The 18,615-nt window shown below is 34.0% G+C and overlaps 2 protein-coding genes across 3 annotated transcripts; both read left to right on the top strand.

The window, feature by feature from the left end:
• Positions 1–3,565: 3,565 nt before the first annotated feature.
• Positions 3,566–8,783, top strand: LOC145575685 (uncharacterized). Its single transcript, XM_081633509.1, has 5 exons — positions 3,566–3,949; positions 6,817–6,888; positions 6,980–7,039; positions 7,133–7,249; positions 8,068–8,783. The coding sequence occupies exons 1-5, from the start codon at positions 3,566–3,568 to the stop codon at positions 8,563–8,565; spliced, it is 1,131 nt and encodes a 376-aa protein (XP_081489635.1). The 3' UTR covers positions 8,566–8,783.
• A 1,932-nt stretch (positions 8,784–10,715) lies between these two features.
• On the top strand, positions 10,716–17,975 carry LOC145600902 (uncharacterized). 2 transcript variants are annotated; one of them, XM_081656769.1, is made up of 13 exons: positions 10,716–10,917; positions 11,852–12,016; positions 12,828–12,942; positions 13,059–13,115; positions 13,211–13,273; positions 13,355–13,423; positions 13,570–13,662; positions 13,754–13,858; positions 13,933–14,010; positions 14,791–14,919; positions 16,832–16,934; positions 17,395–17,550; positions 17,667–17,975. In XM_081656769.1, exons 3-13 carry the CDS (start codon positions 12,835–12,837, stop codon positions 17,711–17,713), a joined length of 1,008 nt encoding a protein of 335 aa, XP_081512895.1. In that variant the 5' UTR covers positions 10,716–10,917; positions 11,852–12,016; positions 12,828–12,834; the 3' UTR covers positions 17,714–17,975. The 2 variants fall into 2 exon arrangements, with proteins under 2 accessions (XP_081512895.1, XP_081512903.1); XM_081656777.1 differs by lacking the exons at positions 10,716–10,917; positions 11,852–12,016 and having other exon boundaries at positions 12,862–12,942; positions 13,211–13,262.
• The last annotated feature ends 640 nt before the right edge of the window (positions 17,976–18,615 follow it).

The following is an 18,615-nucleotide window of genomic DNA, read 5'->3' as shown; positions in this document are numbered from 1 at the left end:
AAGTATCAACAGATTTAGGTCTGCAATTATAAAAATCCAAATGCTGTATCTGATGACTTTTAAAATTATAAGAACACATTTCATAAAAGTAATCATTGACAGAATGCTGTACCAGAAGTGTATTATTTTCTTCATTGACAATCCCTGTAAGACCAATACTATAATTACTACCTGTAAGAAACTGAAGAGCTTCGAAATTTACATCTCCGGTATACCATAGCCGCCATGATTTATCCCCACCATCCTCGACCAAAACCCATATGCAGGTACGATCAGAAGACATACCGAAAACTGCTATAGACTCACCAAGGACAAAACACATTTTGGTGAGACCTGTTTGTTTAAGAGCACCAGGCAAATCCACTAAGTTGAATTCCTCGGAATCAAAATCAAACCATATAAGATGAGTTGCTGAGCCCTGATCAAATCCAAACCAGTACATAGCACCCTTAAAATAAATTTCACCGTCATCTTTATATAATAAAAGCCCTCGAATGTGGTCATCGAACCTACCTTTGATCCTCCAAAGGTTATCATTTAACGAATAAACTGCAATCGAAAACTCGGGAAACTTAAAACACCCTATAGTAAGCAACTTATAATCATTACTAGACGGAGCAAAACCTAGCCGATAAAGTATGGTTTGTTCATGAGAAAAAGGACTAGGGGGAATCACGAACGACTTTCGAATACAAGGATTATACAATGATACGAAAATATCATGAAATACATTTTTCAACAAATATAATCCGTAAGAGCTCCCTAATATAGCGTGTTCACCAAGAGCTTCGAAAAGTACATCGATTTTTGTGAATGTGTCGATGCTACGAATGTTAGATTCATAGCGTTCCACTTCTATCAAATACTTGCGTTTTTTGTTGTAAATGTGAAGATGTGTAACAAAGAAATCAGAGGAATCAATTAAAGAACACTAGCTTTTACAAACACATCTCAATCTCATTAGGCTTTTCGCCGGTAGCCTCGCTAAGATCTCCGTCCACGAATCCGTTGGTAAATCAGCCATTAATTTAGAATTTGAGGTACGAGGAAATCCGAAGGCTCATATATGTATTAGGTTTTTTTGTCAAATAACGATAAGTCAATATATTTAGTAGGGTTTTGCTGACGAGTGCTCAGGGCGTTATTAATAAAGTAACTAATCTAATCTAATCATATCATATAACTAATATATAAAGCAAACCTTTTAGTCAGGTCACGAAATAGCGACACTTGGCATTCCAACTTTTCGCCAACTGTCGCGCCACTTTGGATAGATTTAAATAGATTTCATAAGATAAAAAATAAAAAAAATAAAAAAGTTAGTTAAAAATTTTATTTTCAATCAAATTAGGATAGAATTTTAGAATAAGAGGGTTAGTTTAGAGTTTTATTTTCGATAAAATACCAAATAATAAATTTATAATTAGGCCACAAGGCATAATCATATAACGTTTTATCTTTTCACCAAGTGTCGTACCACGTTGGATAAATATAGATAGACTTTGTAGCAAAAAAAATTAATTTAGAATTCTATTTTCAATCCAATTAAATTACAATATCATTTTACCTTAAAAGTGCATAAACAACCCAGACATCGCACGGGGCACAAAACTAGTATATATATAAAGGGGAGTTTTTTCCCGAGTTTTTAGAGAGCCACATATGATCTAATTTTCTCAGCGCGCCATGTAGTTATTTTTTGTATCATAATATTTTTTTGGAGCGAAGGAATTAGTTCAAAATATACCACATCCATGGTTTATAATATATTCTAATCAATTAAAATAATATGCTTCACAATCTAATATAATTTTATTACTATGTGTAGACCTGTCAATCAGGTCGGGTCACGAGTCATTTCAGACAATGTAAAAAAAAAAAATTTCACCAATATTATTATTATTTGTCATTACATGTCTACAAGTTTAAATCGTCACAAAAACACGTCAATTCCTAACTAATTTTGTATCAATGATATGTTTTAAAATTTGACATATAGATTAAAATATATCTTTAAATTTAATAAACAACCCGGGCATCGCACGGGCACAAAACTAGTATATATATAAAGGGGAGTTTTTTCCCGAGTTTTTAGAGAGCCACATAAGATCTAATTTTCTCAGCGCGCCATGTAAGATTATACATCTTAATAGTAGCCAATTAAATAAGGGATTATTAATTTATTTTAGAATTAAATAATTCAAATGTCATGTAAGCAAAATTGGTGAATGAGATTTTTAAGTTTAAATTAATTAAATATTATATATTATCTTTTAATATTAGGAATTTTATCTAAATATACAAGTTAAGAGATACACGCTACGCGTGTACAATATAAGAAATTAGATGAAAAAAAATAATAAAGTGGTTTTATATTTTATGGGGAGTGAAAACAGTTAATATGTAAATTTATGTGGAAGAAAGAGAGCGGTTATTATTGGGTAGTTATGATAGGATTTGTTTTTTTTTTTTTGGTAATTTTGCAACTTGAGAAGGGTAATTTGGGAATAGTGAAATTTATCACCCAAAAGGCCCTTTCACTTTATTGATAGGATAACACATTTTAGGCTCATAAATACCAAAAAAAAAAAAAAAAAAAAAAAAAAAAAAAAAAAAAACATTATTTAAAAAAAATCAAACAAACCGTGTATCGCACGGTATATATATATTGGTGTTCCATTCAGTTCACCTTTTAGGCTAATTCAGATTCGGGGATTTGGGTGGTTAGGTTCCAATCCCCTTCCGATTGTTGTTGAGGGGATGGATCGAACACGAAGTAACTAATTATTTAATATATTATCTAAATTTTTTTTTTTTGATTCAAGAGAGGAAAAATTCCAAGCAAAGAGAAAAAATAAACATAAAGAAAATCAAACCAACGAAATAAACATAACCTACTACCTATGGAGGGACAAGGCGTGGAAAGGCCACGCTCCTAGATTATTATACTATGAAAATAAAATTCCTAAAATAACACGTAGTACGAGTATTAGATTTAAAATGCATGTCGATCGAAATCAATTATTTTATTTATTTTACTATGATAATAAAATGATTATTCCCAACCAATAACATTTTTTTTTACGAAACCCAACCAATAGAATTTTAAACCTGCATTGAATATTTGAATCTCTAAATTGTGATAGGTTATTATTGATAAACTAATAGGGTTAATTTCGTCATTTACAACAACATAACCTCTTAAAAAAAGATTAAATTTTTTTAAAAAATACTTATAAAAATAAACCGTTTTTTTCTTCCATAAACAGTTTTTTTCTTCCATAAACAGTTTTAGTCTAACCCATGACCCCCACATTCTCTACAACCAAAAACCCCTTAATTCTTTCCTTTGATCCATATTTATAGTACAAAATTCCACTCTCATAACTTTCATAATCACATTCATAATCATCATTAGCAACGTTAAACAACAACAATGGCAAAGTTAAGCAACATAGTAATCACAACCCTAAACATCCTAACAACAATCCTTTCATTATTAGCAATTTCCATATTTATTTACCTACATTTTTTCATCAATGGAAGTCCAACACATTGTCAACAAATGGTAGAATGGCCTATTCTTATAATAGGACTAATTCTTCTCACTATTTCTTTACTAGGAATGATTGGTTCATGGTGTCAAATCCCTTTCCTTCTTTGGATATATGTTCTTTCCGTGGTTGTTATCATGATTGGTTGGGTTATTTTTACGGGTTTCGTGTTTATGGTCACGAATAAGGGTGCTGGAAGAGCGGTGTCTGGTGTTGGGTTTGAGGAGTATAGGGTGGGTGATTTTAACCATTGGTTACAAAGGAATGTTGTTAATACTAAGAATTGGGTTCAAATTCGGAGTTGTTTGGTTGACACTAAAGTTTGTGCGTCGTTGGATCGTGTTTATACTAATCATGGTCTTGATTTTCTCAACAAAAACTTGTCTCCAATTCAGGTAATTTTACTTTTTAAGTTTTGTGAGTAATATTATCATTTTTTTTTGCTTAATTTTTTTCTTTTAAGGAATATATTATGAAAGTTGCGGTTTTATTTGTTTTTCATAAATTTAATACTTGTGGAATTAATAGTTTCTACTATTAGATTTATGCATATCTTTTTTTTGTTTGTAAATCTTGTGGTATTCTCTTGTTATCACTAAACATACATGATAACCAACAATATAATACTTTGTAAAAGATTATAATAAGATTTTTGACGATAAATTTGAAGTACATAAAGTTGAAGATATCCTCAGGAAAAAAAAAGGAGTTGAAAAATTTGTATTATGTATATTTCTTTCATCCTGAATTTGCGATAATAATTTTACCCTCAATTTTTTTGGTACAGTATGTATATGATAAAAAAAATTTATTAATTTTTTTTTGGTCATTTGATAATTTAATCTTTGCATTTTTTTAACTCTTGCTCTAGTAAAATGGGCGCTATAGTTAGTTTATGATACAATTTAATAATTTATTTTCATTAGTTGAATTTACTGTTTTTGCACAACTTGGATGTTACAATGTGTAACTAGATATTTTACGCACATCTAAGGTCACCTTTTTTTTAGTGCGTCACATTAATTCATTTCTTTAGTTACAACTATATATTTGTAATTGTGATACATCTTGAATATGTTATGTGTAGTCAAGCTGTTGCAAGCCACCAACGTCATGTGGGTTTACCCCTAAGAACGCAACCTATTGGGAGGTTCCGAAGACAGGGCCGGCCTCATCGGATTCCGACTGCAATGCATGGAGCAACAACAAGGACAAGTTGTGCTACGATTGCAAGTCTTGCAAGGCAGGTGTACTAGCCAATCTTAGGGAGGAGTGGCGCCATTTCTTGATCTTCAATATCACAATCTTTATCATTCTCTTTGTCATTTATATGTTTGGTTGTTGCGCAATCCGTAATAGTTATAATCGTTCTTCTTCCAACAAGCACCCTTAGTTTAATTTCATGTTATTTGTTCATGTTGTGTTTTCTAGCATATATAGTTTAGCTTGATTAAGTTTATAGGATAGAATTTCTTTTCTTATATTTTATAGGTTGGATTGTTGGATTATTGTGTTAATTAGTCAGTTTGTGTCTTAGGTTGTTAAGTTAATTTTATCTATGATTTGGAAAATGATATATTTGATGGATTTATTTAATTTAGGTCATAGTTTGTGCTATTACTGCTTTTCGTTGTTAACTTTTAAAGGTTTATTATGTGATTGGATTTATTATAGTCTATTTTTAAATTTCTAATACTAGCAATATTCTTTTACCTTCCAAGATATTGATTTGTGTTAGAGATATGAGATATCGGAAACAATTTGTCCAAACGCATTCAAGCATGCTCGGGTAAAGAACCAGTAGCAATATTAATTTGCTTATTTGTGCAAATAAATAATACAGGATACTTCATAAATTTTACCAGTATACAAACTAAGTAACCATTAATTTATACATGAAAAATTATGATGCGTATTTTTGACGGTTTTAATTTGATGGAAGGATTTGAGTGATTTTAATTGTGGAAATTCAAAGGATAGTCTTAGAGGCAACGACTTTTAAGTTTGATCTTACACTACAAGAAATAGGCCATTTTGCGACGGAAACCTTGCAACGGACTACAATTCCGTCGCAAAAAGGGTTAATTTGCGAGGGAATAAATTCCGTCGCAACTTTGCGACGGAAACAAACTTTTGCGACGGAATTTCCGTCGCAAAGTTTGCGACGGAATTTATTCCCTCGCAAAAGTTTGTTTGCGACGGAAATAATCGTCGCAAAACAATATTAAAAAAAAATAAAAAAAACATTTTGCGACGGATTCTGCGACGGAAATTCCGTCGCAAAAAGTTTTTAAATTTTTTTAAAAAAAACTGAAGTTTCGCTGAAGGAGAGAGAAAAAGAAAACGAAGAACAGAAAGAGGAAAGCGTAGAGAGAGATAGAGGAAAGCGTAGAGAGAGAAAGAAAATCCGGCCACTTCACCGCCGCTGTCGCCACCGGAACGACCGGAATCCGGCCACTCACACCTACTAACGCCCACCCCCTCCGTTCACTCCCACTCACGCGCACTCACGCCCACCCACGCCACCCCCTCCGTTCAAGCCCACTCACGCCCCTCCGTTCGCCGGCGGTGTGCAGCCACCACACCACCCTCCTTCCGGCAGCCGGATTTCCGCCACAACACCCTCAAATCCCGGTGAGTATTCCACTATCCCCCTTTGTTTTTGTTTTCAATTTAATTTTAATGTAAACCCTAACTTTTTCTAATTATGTTTTTTAATTTAATTTGTAACTAAATTTTATTATTTAATTACTTGTGTTTAGTGTAGTGTAGTTTAATTTATATTGCAATGTTAGAATTAGTTTAATTTTTAAGATATATTGCAATGTTAGAATTAGTTTAATGTATGTTAGTTTAGTTTAAAATATATGTTAGATTAGTTTATAATGTATGTTATTTTAGTTTAAAATATATGTTAGTTAGTTTATAATGTATGTTAGTTTAGTTTAAAATATATGTTAGATTAGTTTAAAATATATGTTAGATTAGTTTAAAATATATGTTAATTTAAAAATACATGTTAGTGTATGTATGTTTATTTGAATGTGGGTAATTGTGTGTTAATTATATGTGTTTCATCACTTGCTTTAAACTTGTTTAAATTAAACAATTATGGTATGTATGTTAATTATATATGTTCACTAAGATTTGAAAGCATTTGCATCTTCTTATTCCTAGATACCCGTTCAAGACATACACATTAGGAGTATGTCTTGAATAGTCCCCGGTTGGGACTGTCCTTTGACGTTTAATCTCACTTTAGGTGGTGAATGTATGCAATGTTTTTGATTCTATGGAATATCTTGGCGTCTCATTTCTCTACAATGTTCTCTGGGTACATATGTTGGTGTGTTTAATTACCTACATCGTGTACTTGGAGAACTGTAGGGATATGCTGTCGGATTTTCTATAGAATTGAAAACTAGGCATACATTCCGACCCATTTTCAAGGTTCCATCTCTGCGGTACAACATGCAAAAAAGCTGGTAAGTTGTTGTATAAAAAATTGAATGTACGTATTTATATGTGCTTAATTACATTTGTATCTAATAATACTGTTCACTTGTTCACATTGCAAGGCGGCAAAGAATCAAGGGAAGCTTCCATCAGCACCTGATCTCTTCTTGCATACACACTTCAAGGAGGTGCCCGGGAAAGGGAAGGTTCCTGCGAACAAAAGAGCGAAGGAAATTGCGGTAATAACTAGTTTTCGCCCATTTTCAAGCCACTTGTTTCCTATATTGCCACTTATGAACTATTTCAAGCCTCGAACTCAAGTAACTATGTTAGGTAGGTGTATTATGGTCAAAAATAAGCTCATTTGATAACAAATGTGAGAAATAGGCAAGTTAGAACCAAAAACGCCCCATTTTCGCCCATTTTTTCTAGTTTTAGGACCTAGTGAACCTATATTGCCACTTATAAACAATTTCAAGCCTCAAACTCAAGTAACTATGTTAGTTAGGTGTATTAAGGTCAAAAATAGGTTCATTAGATAACAAATGTGAGAAATAGGCAAGTTAGAACCAAAAACGCCCCATTTTCACCCAATTTTCCTAGTTTTAGGACCTAGTGAACCTATATTGCCACTTATGAACTATTTCAAGCCTCGAACTCAAGTAACTATGTTATTTGGGTGTATTATGGTCAAAAATAAGCTCATTTGATAACAAATGTGAGAAATAGGCAAGTTAGAACCAAAAACGCCCCATTTTCGCCCATTTTTTCTAGTTTTAGGACCTAGTGAACCTATATTGCCACTTATAAACAATTTCAAGCCTCAAACTCAAGTAACTATGTTAGTTAGGTGTATTAAGGTCAAAAATAGGTTCATTAGATAACAAATGTGAGAAATAGACAAGTTAGAACCAAAAACGCCCCATTTTCACCCAATTTTCCTAGTTTTAGGACCTAGTGAACCTATATTGCCACTTATGAACTATATCAAGCCTCAAACTATTGGTTCTCATTCTTTATTTTTATTTCTGCATTGTATATCCTTTGTTTGTTACAGGAGGCGTACCAACACAGACAGGAGGAATCAAGAACCCAGGGTTCCCAACTGTCTGAAAATGAAATTTTCTTTGAGGCGGCTGGTGGTCGTAATAAGAAGGGTCGTGTTAGAGGTCTTGGTGTTGGTGCTGACTTGTACTACGGCACATCTAGGGGACGAGGATCGGGTTCTTCCAGCCAATACGTACCGTCGGTCATAACTCAAATGCAGGAAAACTTCCACAAGGAGTTGAATGAGAGGGTGGAAGCAATTGAGAGCCAGATCGATAGCCGTGTGGCGGAACAGCTCGATGCTCGAGTGGAGGCTCGAGTGGCAGAACGGATGGCTGAAATCGAGAGGAAGAACAAGGAGTTCTTAGAGGAGTTAGCCAGTAGATTTACAGGATTGACCACTCCTTTCACTTGTTCTACGATTCAGCCTCAGATTCGAGACCCCAGGAACGACCCGGGTGGTGGTGGTGGTGGTGGTGCAGGCCAAGGACAGCCAGCTTGTGTTTAGTTAGGTGTCATTTTTCGATTTTTGTATATGGATGACATTGTAGTTTTAAAAATTATATCATGTACCGTACTTGGTAGTTACGGCTACGTGTTGTATATATTTGAATTATGTTAGGGCGTGGACTTTTTGACTGAAATTATTTTAAATGCACGTATTTTATTAAACAGGATTGCATGAATACAGGTTCCAGGAAAACAAAACAAAATACAAAAAAATTAAACAGGATTGCAGGAATACAGGTTCCAGGAAAAAAAAACAAAATACAAAAAAAAAAAAAATTAAAATTACAATAACTTTGCGACGGAATTTCTGTCGCAAAATGGAGTATTTTGCGACGGATTATTTTCCGTCGCACACATGCGACGGAAAATAATCCGTCGCAAAAAACTTCATTTTGCGACGGAATTAAATTCCGTCGCAAAATTTGTGACGGACTATTCCGTCGCAAAAGAATCCATTTTGCGACGGAAATACATTCCGTCGCAAAATTTGTGACGGAATATTCCGTCGCAAAATGATTCCTCTTGCTACGGAATTTTCGTCGCAAATGTTGTTTTCAGCTACAACTACCTTTCCGTCGCAAAATCCGTCGCAAAACGAATTGCGACGGATATTCCGTCACAAAAGGACTGTTTGCTACGAAAGTTCGAGCGACGCCATGCCTGTGACGGAAATCCGTCGCAAAGTCACTTTGCGACGGAATTTTGCCAGTTTGCGCGACGAATTATTTCCGTCGCAAAACGGCCCTTTTCTTGTAGTGTTAGGAGCAACGATCCCAAAACCCTAGTTAACAACTAGTATGAACCTTAACAAAGTTCTCTTCAAGCAAAAGCTCAATAAACTCAACTTTTTATTAAAAAATATCCTACCAAAATAATTGACATACAACTACTCCCTCTGTCCCCTTTTGATATTCCTTTATGGACATTTTTCACGGGAATTAATAATCACAAATAAGAATAGTTAATTTACATTGAAAAATAAATTGACATTGTGTATGCAAAAAAGTAAAGAGAGAAAGTAATAAAAGAAGGGAAAACAAAATTTACATGGGAAATTTAAATTTGCACAAGTATTGTTACAAATTGGATGGAATTTTGGTAAAAAATTAATATTAATGGTTGTTGGAAAAAACAAGGTGAACATTTTGGGACTAAAATTTGCCCATAAGGGACTATCAAAAGGGACGGGGGAGTAGTATATATAGGAAAAATAAATCTATCCTACTTGCTCCGCAAGCAAACTAGCTAGATAAAATTCCTAATAATTAATTAATGAATCAAGATAGCCCACTGACTAATTAACACAACTTTGGAAGCCCAAGACCCCATAACTACTACTAAGAAAATAATAAAAACATTATTAAAAACTTATTTATAAAACCCCACTTTAAAAGTAAGGTAAACCAAGATAATACCTAAATAAAGCAATAAAGATAGTTATAAGAAAGGGGATTCGATTCACATCAAATTATTACTTTCCCTAATTTATACTCCCTTCGTCCCCGAATGATAGTTACTATTTCCATTTTTAGACACCCAAAATGTTAGTCACATTTCACAATTTTAGGTCCCATACAATAACACAAAATGACCTATATACCCTCACTTTTTTTGGCTGTATTATATGTGCTTCCCAAAATACCCTCATATTTGTCTTTGTACTTGTGCCTTAATTGAATGAGTTGTCTCCCTTTTTAATGACAATCAGTTTCTCTCTCTTCTTTTTGTTTTGCACATGATTGGATTTTAGTTCCCATGTACTTTATTTATTTCTCCTTAATTCCCGTGATTTTCACCCAAAAGTGACTATCATTCGGGGACGGAGGGAGTATTTAATAATCCAATTTGATTTTTCCACTAACATTACTTTGACTAATATTTAAGCCTTATGCAAAGAACGAGTAAAGGTAAAATACAGTCCCTAAACTTTAGTATTTGTGCACTTTTAGTCCTTGTCAACTCTTTTGTGCACTTTTGGTCCCTCCTCCACTACTTTAGGTGTTTTCTAGGCAAAAGTTTGGGGACTATGCTTTAGGGACCTTAATTTATTAAAAAAAAATGGTACTCAAGTAATTATTAACTTAAAATTTGTTTTTAAGTTAAAGTAACCAAGGCTTCCTGCTCGTGATTCATTTCCTGCCTCTTTCATCTTCTCCCACGCAATTCGCCGCCCACTACGGTTCCTCCTCCATCTTCGTCCACGCTGCCTTGTTCAATTCGCCGCCTCTGTTGTCTCCTTCGACGATCGAAAACCACCACCAACTGGCAGTATCTACCTCCTCCATCACCGTAGACTTGCACATTCAAGTCAACTCCTTCTCTATCTCTTCAATTTTTAACAATAAGGAAGGTTAGGGTTTTTTTTTTTTAAAAAAAAAAATTCCCATTTTGTATCTTTATGTCTCTCTCCTATTTTGTTATGGCTAATTTTTCTGTTTAATTTACTTGGTTTGATTTTTGTGTTAGATTCAATTAATTGTGGGGATTTTGGATTTAGGTTTGTGTTTGGGGTTTGTAATTGTGGTTTCGGTGGGGCTGGGGGATCGTGGATGGGTTACAGTGGTTTTCGTCTGTGGGGGAGTGGGGTTGGGTTGTGGTGGGGTTGTGAGGGTACGGTGGTTGCTGGGTTTTGGGGTGGGTTTTTTTTTTTTTTTTTTTTAAAAAATTAATTTATTTATAAAATCATAGCTAAAAGTCTAAAAATTATTATCTTCTTTTTTTGTTTTTTTATTTGTAAGAAATCAGTATTGCTTTTTAATTACTTTTGTTTTTTAAATTAATGTTAATGAGAAAATTAATGTGTCAAAAAAAAAGGAAAATGACAAATAATAAATTTAGGTCCCTAAACCCAGCAAAAAAATGAAACGTGCTAAAGAAAATTGGTTGAAAAAATATTAAAATATAAAAATCAACATCCCTAAAATATTGATTACTCAAAGTCCCTAAACTATTTTGCTGACTCATAGTCCCTAAACTAATGCTTAGTCAGCATAGTCCCTAAACTTTTGCCTAGAAACACCTAAAGTGGTGGAGGAGGGACAAAAAATGCACAAAAAAATTGACAGGGACTAAAAGTGCACAAATACAAAAGTTTAGGGACTGTATTTTACCTTTACTCTGCAAAGAACTATCGAATATAGTCATATTAATACTTGTTAGAATTATCTATTGTAATACAATTACCAAATTTAACCTTTTGTGATTTACGTAATAATTAAAATAGAACACTTTATCACGAACTATTTACTCCGTATTTTTTTTAAGTGTTTTTTCTCGTGTCAAAGGGTTGAAGACTCAAGTGTCCAACACCTCCGAATCTCCATTACCGCCGCCGTCACCATCGCCGTCTGCCGCCTGCGCACCTCCCTAAGCAATCAGAAGTCATTCAACTCAAATTAACAACCAAATTCAAACACATTGCTAATTACACCCTCAAATTTGAGTTTGAGGTTAGCTCATTTCGATATATTCATTTTGTAATATCTGAATGTAAATTGTATTTTCATTTTCTATTTTCTATTGAATTTGTTTCAGTTCAATTGCTAATTAAAGCCATTTTCATACTTCTCTCATTACAATTGCTGCTGTCTTTAGTTACTAATTTAGGTATTGTTATCTATGGTTATTCTTTAGGGGTTTTGCATGAAATGATTGAAATCATATTTGAGAATTGAATTTAATGTTTGTCAACTATGAAAATTAGAATATATGGTTTATTGGGTTTAATTTACCTAGTCATTTTAATTTATGCAACCCGAATTCGAAGTGGGAATGAACATTTTGCAATCATGATTGATTCAGTATTATAAAAAAAATTGTGATTGAAACAGTTTGCTGGACAATTGGGTAACAAGATGAAAGTATTTGTAATATGGAATTCAGTGATTATTTATAAAATGGTTTGAATGCAAAGGCGTAAGAAGCCTCAATTGTATCTAGTACTTTTCGAAGTTGAAGACAAAATCACGTGTTGATCGTTATCACTTAAGCTTTATATTATGCTAATCATCCTTGATACATTATGGCTTAAGTTACACTAAAATTGTTATGTTGTATCTATGAGGAGGCTTTCTATGCATCCTTCGCCGTCTTCCTTCGAAGCTTGTGAGCTGTTGCTCTTAGCTTAGACTTTGCAATTTAGAAATTTCTTTGCTTTTCAGTATTCATGACCTTCTTGGTGATTGTGAAGTATGACATTACATGTTTCTGTGTTTATGTTGATGTTAGCAACTTGTTATATCACGAGTGATGTGTTTTCAGGTAACCAATGGATGAGAAGAAAAGGGAAGAGCTCAGTGGTTTACTCACTGTACTCCCTCCGGTGGAGTTTTGTTGTGTTTATGGCTCAACTCTTCATCCAAATAATCATGATCAGGTTCACTTAGATGCTGTCTGAATTATAATGATATCTGCAAGTAAAGTTATGTTTCATTGCTATTGTAGGATGACTAACTTTTATTTATCCTCTTGTCTTAATGCCTAATTTAATAGTCTCGGATGATTGATAACATTCTTGGTGTTCGAGATCCTGTTGAATGGCACTTGCAGGTAGGCTTAATGCATGCTTTTCTCGGTAGATTATCTGTTGAATAATTGTGCTTGAGTGCCAAATTCTGAAATCATTAACATCTTTTGGGATGAAGAACTTGAAGATGAATAGGAATCATTATGCCTCATGGATGGCGAACCTTGGTGGTGCGAAACTGGTGCTTCCTTTAACTTTATCCATCGGTCACAAAATTTCACCTCCTATGGTGGACTAAAATTGCTAAATATTGCTTCATCAGATTACTGGAGTTGCAGACAAAGTTGGTGTAGGGGTGCACTTCAACCCTTTTGTTTCTTGGAATAACAAGGTATTGTACTATTGGTCAGTTGTTGTAACATGGCTAAGTTAATTTAGGAGTGTTAGCTTTGTAACAAGTGAAAATGAGATATGGTGTTTCCATATAGCACAGGTGTCTTAGTAACTCATACACACGTCTTCTTTTAACAATGGCAGACATTTAAGTATGGTGTAGTCAGAATGCATGACTTGGTTGAAGACATACTGAACTGGGAAACATTTTACTTGAGTGGTCGTCTACAAAAGCCTGTATGTTTATAATTAAAATGTACATTTTTAATATGTTGTGTGTACTTTCCTCATAATAAAATTGAAATGGAAAAGTGTTCATCGTTTACAGGTCCATGTTCTTGTAGATAGCTTGGATGTTGAGAATCTAAACTCTTTTAATTTAAGAGCTGCAACCTCAGCTGCTTTACTTCTTTTACCTTCCAAGTTCACTCAGGTATGATATTGTGGAATCTGGTTCTGCTTCCCAGTACTTGTGTATGAATATATTCTTATTTTGAATTGACACAGGAAGACCTTTATGCAAAAATCTGCAGTCTATCTTACAACGGTGATTTGCGCATGCTTTTTGCAGAGGACAGGCATAAGGTATGCCCAATGCTTTGCTCTTTTCATGAACATAACTCTATGCATCAATTTTATTCCAAGGTTTCCGTTAATTGGGTGATACAAATATCCAGTATATTTGATCTTGATGTGTGCGTTAAAGCTTGTAACAAAGGTGGATATTATCTAAAAATAACTCTTTCTGATCTTGTTTTAATGGTCTATCTTTGTTACTCCATTTAAATAGAGTAAATTACTTCTTCATGTTTAATCTTGTTTGTTACTTTGGTAGCATTTCTGGTTCTTTATTTATTCCTTATATTCTGTATTGTAAATATAAATTTATAAACTCTTTACATATCTATTGGAAGACTAGATTATTTGAGCTTTCTTGAAGATTCGTTAAAGTGAAAATTTTCTTGTGAACGTCTGAAATTTGGAAAATATCTATTTTTCTTACATATTAATGGAATTTGCTATACCGTTAAACAACATTGTTGGTATAGTTCCAATGTGATTAATTTCAACAGTTGTTTGCTGAAAACAGTTTATCTGCAGGGTACCTTGTTTCTGTGTAATTAGTTGGCAAAAGCTTCTGGGCATACAGCATGGATTTTCTGTTGTACTCTTTGCTTTTAAAATCATAAATATCTGCCTCAAAGTATCTTTGTTAATACTTACCTTGTCATTAGCCTTAACTTCTTGATAGTGTGTGCCTCCTAGTACCATGTTATAAACTTATAACTAGTTCCTCTTTTATTACTACAGAACAATATTCTTATTTACTCATCCACATAGTGTTTCAACTCTCCATTTGCTCAGGTGAGAAAGATTGTGCAAGGACAGTTTGATTTATTCAGGGGAATTTATAAGCCAGTTTTGGAAGAATTTGCTACCAAAGACTTGTTAAGGTTTTCATCATCTGGTGTTCACCAGAATAATATCGCTCAGGTACAGTAAACCTGCCAAAATTTTCAACTAAAACAATCTTCCTTTTATATCTGTAATTTGGAAAACATGTGAATATTGTTATTACAATAGTAGTGCGCTGCTGCCTTAATGAACATGTATAAATTTCTGGTCAACATATAGAATATTCTTTTGGTCACGTCTATGGTAACAGAATGCTGAATGGAAACATTGCAGGATGGAGGGAGGTTACAGACAAATTAATGTGGTCACTGCATGGAATCTCATTATGCATGTTAGAATAGGATACTACATTAGCCACTAGGTGAAAGTGCTGTTGCTTGAGTATGAAGGTTTTCCTTTTACAGTCCCAGGTTTAGACCTAACAAAAATTGACTTGACCCTAAAACCTGATTATAAGCCGTTTGGAAATGTAGGGTCTTGAACATAAAATTTCATCCTACTTATAAGCCGTTTGAAAAATCTGATTTGGGTATTGAACATAAAATTATGACCCTAAAATCTGAATATAAGCCGTTTGAAACATAACCTCGTTGAAACCTGAACTTACCCTACTCAAAACAGACCTGACTGTTGACAGTTCTACCCAGGTTAGTCTCCAAGGTTTTACATGTACTGATCTTGTTAGCAGTGTTGATATATTTTGGGAGAAAATATTAATAGGGAATTTGTTCAAATTTGTTCCAAATTTTGTTTTAGTTTAAAAACCTGCTCAAGAACAAGCCTTCATACCAAGAAATGGCAATTCCTTAGAAAATATTTATAGGGCATATGTTCAAATTTGTACCAAATTTTATTTTGTTTTGTTTTAGAAACCTGCTTAAGAACAAGCCTTCATATCAAGAAATGGCAATTCCTTAGAAAATATTTATAGGGCGTATGTTCAAATTTTTGTACCAAATTTTATTTTGTTTTGTTTTAGAAACCTGCTTAAGAACAAGCCTTCAAGTCTAGGTGTCAGTTACTCTTCTAAAATATGAAATGGGTTGCTTTTATGCAGTCATACTTTCTGAAAGAGATAAACTTGCAGTGTCCTTTGGAGGCTAATGATAACTGATGCTACTCTGTTAAAGATTTTGGGCTTCATGCCAGTGGTCAGTAGCATTCTTATTCTACTTATCAGTGATTTCTTATTGCTTGAGAAAGTAGCCAAATGTTGTCATGATCAAATCACAGATGATTAGTGTAAGTGAAGGATAGTAGATAAGCAGAGAACAGTTATTGATAACAACTGTTATCAGCTAGTAGTATTAATCCTGTATCAGTGAAAAGATAACAATTGCTTTCGGCTAAAGGTATTAATCCTGTATCAGTGATTGATTGTACGCAAGCACCATTGTCATCAAGCGTCTTAGTCCATGAGATGGCCCTTCCTTTGTTTTCTCTCGGAGCTTCTAATTTGGTTGACATTGTTGAAATTATGGTTGCTTCTTTTAAATAAAGCTGTGATTTTTCTGCATGACATTGACTGTCCATCAGCCATTTGGCCAACCACCTGGTGTATGTTTCGAAGGGATTCACTTAAACATTCTGATTTGCTTGCTTTCCCTTCTGATGCATTTTCGTTTGCCAATCTTTTTCAAATATATAGGAAAATAAATACTTTTCTGGTCTAGGACAGTGTTTAAGCATTACTGTGGTGGTATCAGATCTTTTTCTTTCTTCTTTGGGGAGGGGGAGAAGAGGTGCTTGAAGATTAATAGAGGAATTCTAAATGTTTTTTTTTTTTTTTTTTTATTTTTTTTTTTATTTATTTATTTTTTTTTAAAAAAAAAAAACAAAAATCTCTGCACTCTGCTGTTGTTATTGTTTGATGGTAGATATCTCATACTAGCTATGACTTTAAGGGGAGAGAGCATATGGACACTGCTTTCTTTATGATGGCCAAGTATACTAAATAGTTCTGTTTCTAATTGGTTGTTCTGAATCTCAGGATTGTGATTTACCTGCAGTTCAGTCCCTTGTCTCTCGTCTTCCTAAAGCAGTGAGAAACCATATGAGCATGAGTCTCGGGGACCTGCAAAAGTTGAAATCTGGTAAGAAGCCAATGATTAATTGTTTGTTGGTTCATGCAATTAACATATATTTGCAACAGAGACTTTTTTTTTTTTTTTTTTTTTTTTACCCTTCACATATTTTCTCTCTCGGTATATTTTATATTACCAAGGCTTATTTGATGGCAATGCAATATATTTATCCAATTAGAATGCTTTTATGCTGCTTGGTACTCCGTATAAATTTTCATTACTAATTATTGTAGTAGAAAACAAGTGCAGAAAAGTAAATTACTAAATCACCCTTAATCCAACACCAACCCCTGTTCTTCTCCTGTAGAATTCTGGCCTGTAATTTTTGGTTTTGCTCGGGCCGGGTAAAACTTCACCTTCGCCTGAACCAGGGGAAGAAGCTTATTTTCGTTTTTTTTGGGTATTTTTTGTCTTTTACTCTTCTGCGTCTGTCCTTAACTGCTGACTCTTATTTTTCGTATATCCACAGGTCAAGATGCTTATAAAGCTGTAATAAAATCTAGAGCCGAGGCAGCAAATTGCCTGGAAAAGATTTTAAGACGCAAAGTCATGGTTTCCAGCATCCGGCAGGCTGTTGCTGGTGTTTTGACAGTAGGTGCTGTCAGAGCTACTAGGTATCTTTCAAGTAAGATGAACAAGGCTTGGAAGTCCTGGCTTTAAGATTGATCAGCTACTGTAATGTAATGATTGTAATCTGACCATTTTGGCTTCTATGAATTTGTGACCGGCAACATACCGAAGTTGGTCTTCAACACCACTACACCAGCACTCTTTACAAGTCAAATTGAGGCTGATTGGAACTATACAAGTATACGATCATGGATTCATGGTGCTTGCCTAGATGGGATCTTTGAGAAACTAAGATTAATGTGCATAGGTTAAGATTATAGAAAAACCTTTCCATCTTTGATAGAATATAGGAAATTTTGCTATACAGTATCTAGAAGGCTTAACACTGTTTGTAGCAGTTTTTAACTGATTAAAACTTAGCTTCGTTCTTTGGCTCTTTACATCGCTGCAATTGTAAGCTAAGTCTAATTTTGTTGATAATTGGTGACTGGATGAGTTATTATATAGCTCTTTTTAGCCAAAAGCTGATTGCATTACAAGTTTGTGCTCTACACTTTTTAGCCCATTTGATGTTAGTTTTACATAAACATTTTATATGTAAAGTAATGCTTATTGTTTTTCATGATTAGATTTAACTAATCAAATGAGGTGCAAAATTTTGAAGGGTCAGTACATAAATTAGGTCTATGTATGACTCTTGAAAATTCCTGATAAATACGATGATGTGAGCAAACACATTGAGAATGACAAACACATACAAACAAAGATTTTTGAATCAGGGTTTTGTTTCTAGAGAGAGAAACTCTTGCTTCTCTCTAACCCAATGGAGAATGATTCGGTGGTTGCCTTCATCGGATTTGTTCTCCAAAAGGTTAGATTGTAGAAGTAGGTTTCTTTGTTCTTCAATTTCTTAAAAATAAACAATCCCTAATAGCTTTTTGGAATTCTCGGATTTTTCTTCGACCTTTTGGGTTCCTCGCCCAAGGCTGAAGAAGGGTCAGAGTTCGTTGTTCCGGCAACGGTATTGGTAGATTCGGCTGCTGGATGGTGTTTCGGGGTTAATCGAGTTCCCAGCAGTCGGAAATTGCTGAAGGTTTGTTTTATCAATTGTTGGGCTGAT

The sequence above is a fragment of the Chenopodium album genome, chromosome 2, assembly GCF_948465745.1.
Source record: "Chenopodium album chromosome 2, dcCheAlbu1.1, whole genome shotgun sequence".
NCBI lineage: Eukaryota > Viridiplantae > Streptophyta > Magnoliopsida > Caryophyllales > Amaranthaceae > Chenopodium > Chenopodium album.
The sequence above is the reverse complement of the archived record's forward strand: the minus strand, read 5'-3'. Positions and strand labels throughout refer to the sequence as shown.

Excerpts from the sequence above, each read along its gene's own strand:
- LOC145575685 (XM_081633509.1), top strand. The coding sequence starts at position 3,566 with ATGGTAGAATGGCCTATTCTTATAATAGGACTAATTCTTCTCACTATT. Across the intron at positions 3,950-6,816 it reads AAAACTTGTCTCCAATTCAG|GTGGTGAATGTATGCAATGT; the intron begins GTAATTTTACTT and ends ATCTCACTTTAG. Across the intron at positions 7,040-7,132 it reads TACAACATGCAAAAAAGCTG|GCGGCAAAGAATCAAGGGAA; the intron begins GTAAGTTGTTGT and ends TCACATTGCAAG.
- LOC145600902 (XM_081656769.1), top strand. The coding sequence starts at position 12,835 with ATGGATGAGAAGAAAAGGGAAGAGCTCAGTGGTTTACTCACTGTACTC. Across the intron at positions 12,943-13,058 it reads ATCCAAATAATCATGATCAG|TCTCGGATGATTGATAACAT; the intron begins GTTCACTTAGAT and ends CTAATTTAATAG. Across the intron at positions 13,663-13,753 it reads GTGGTCGTCTACAAAAGCCT|GTCCATGTTCTTGTAGATAG; the intron begins GTATGTTTATAA and ends CATCGTTTACAG.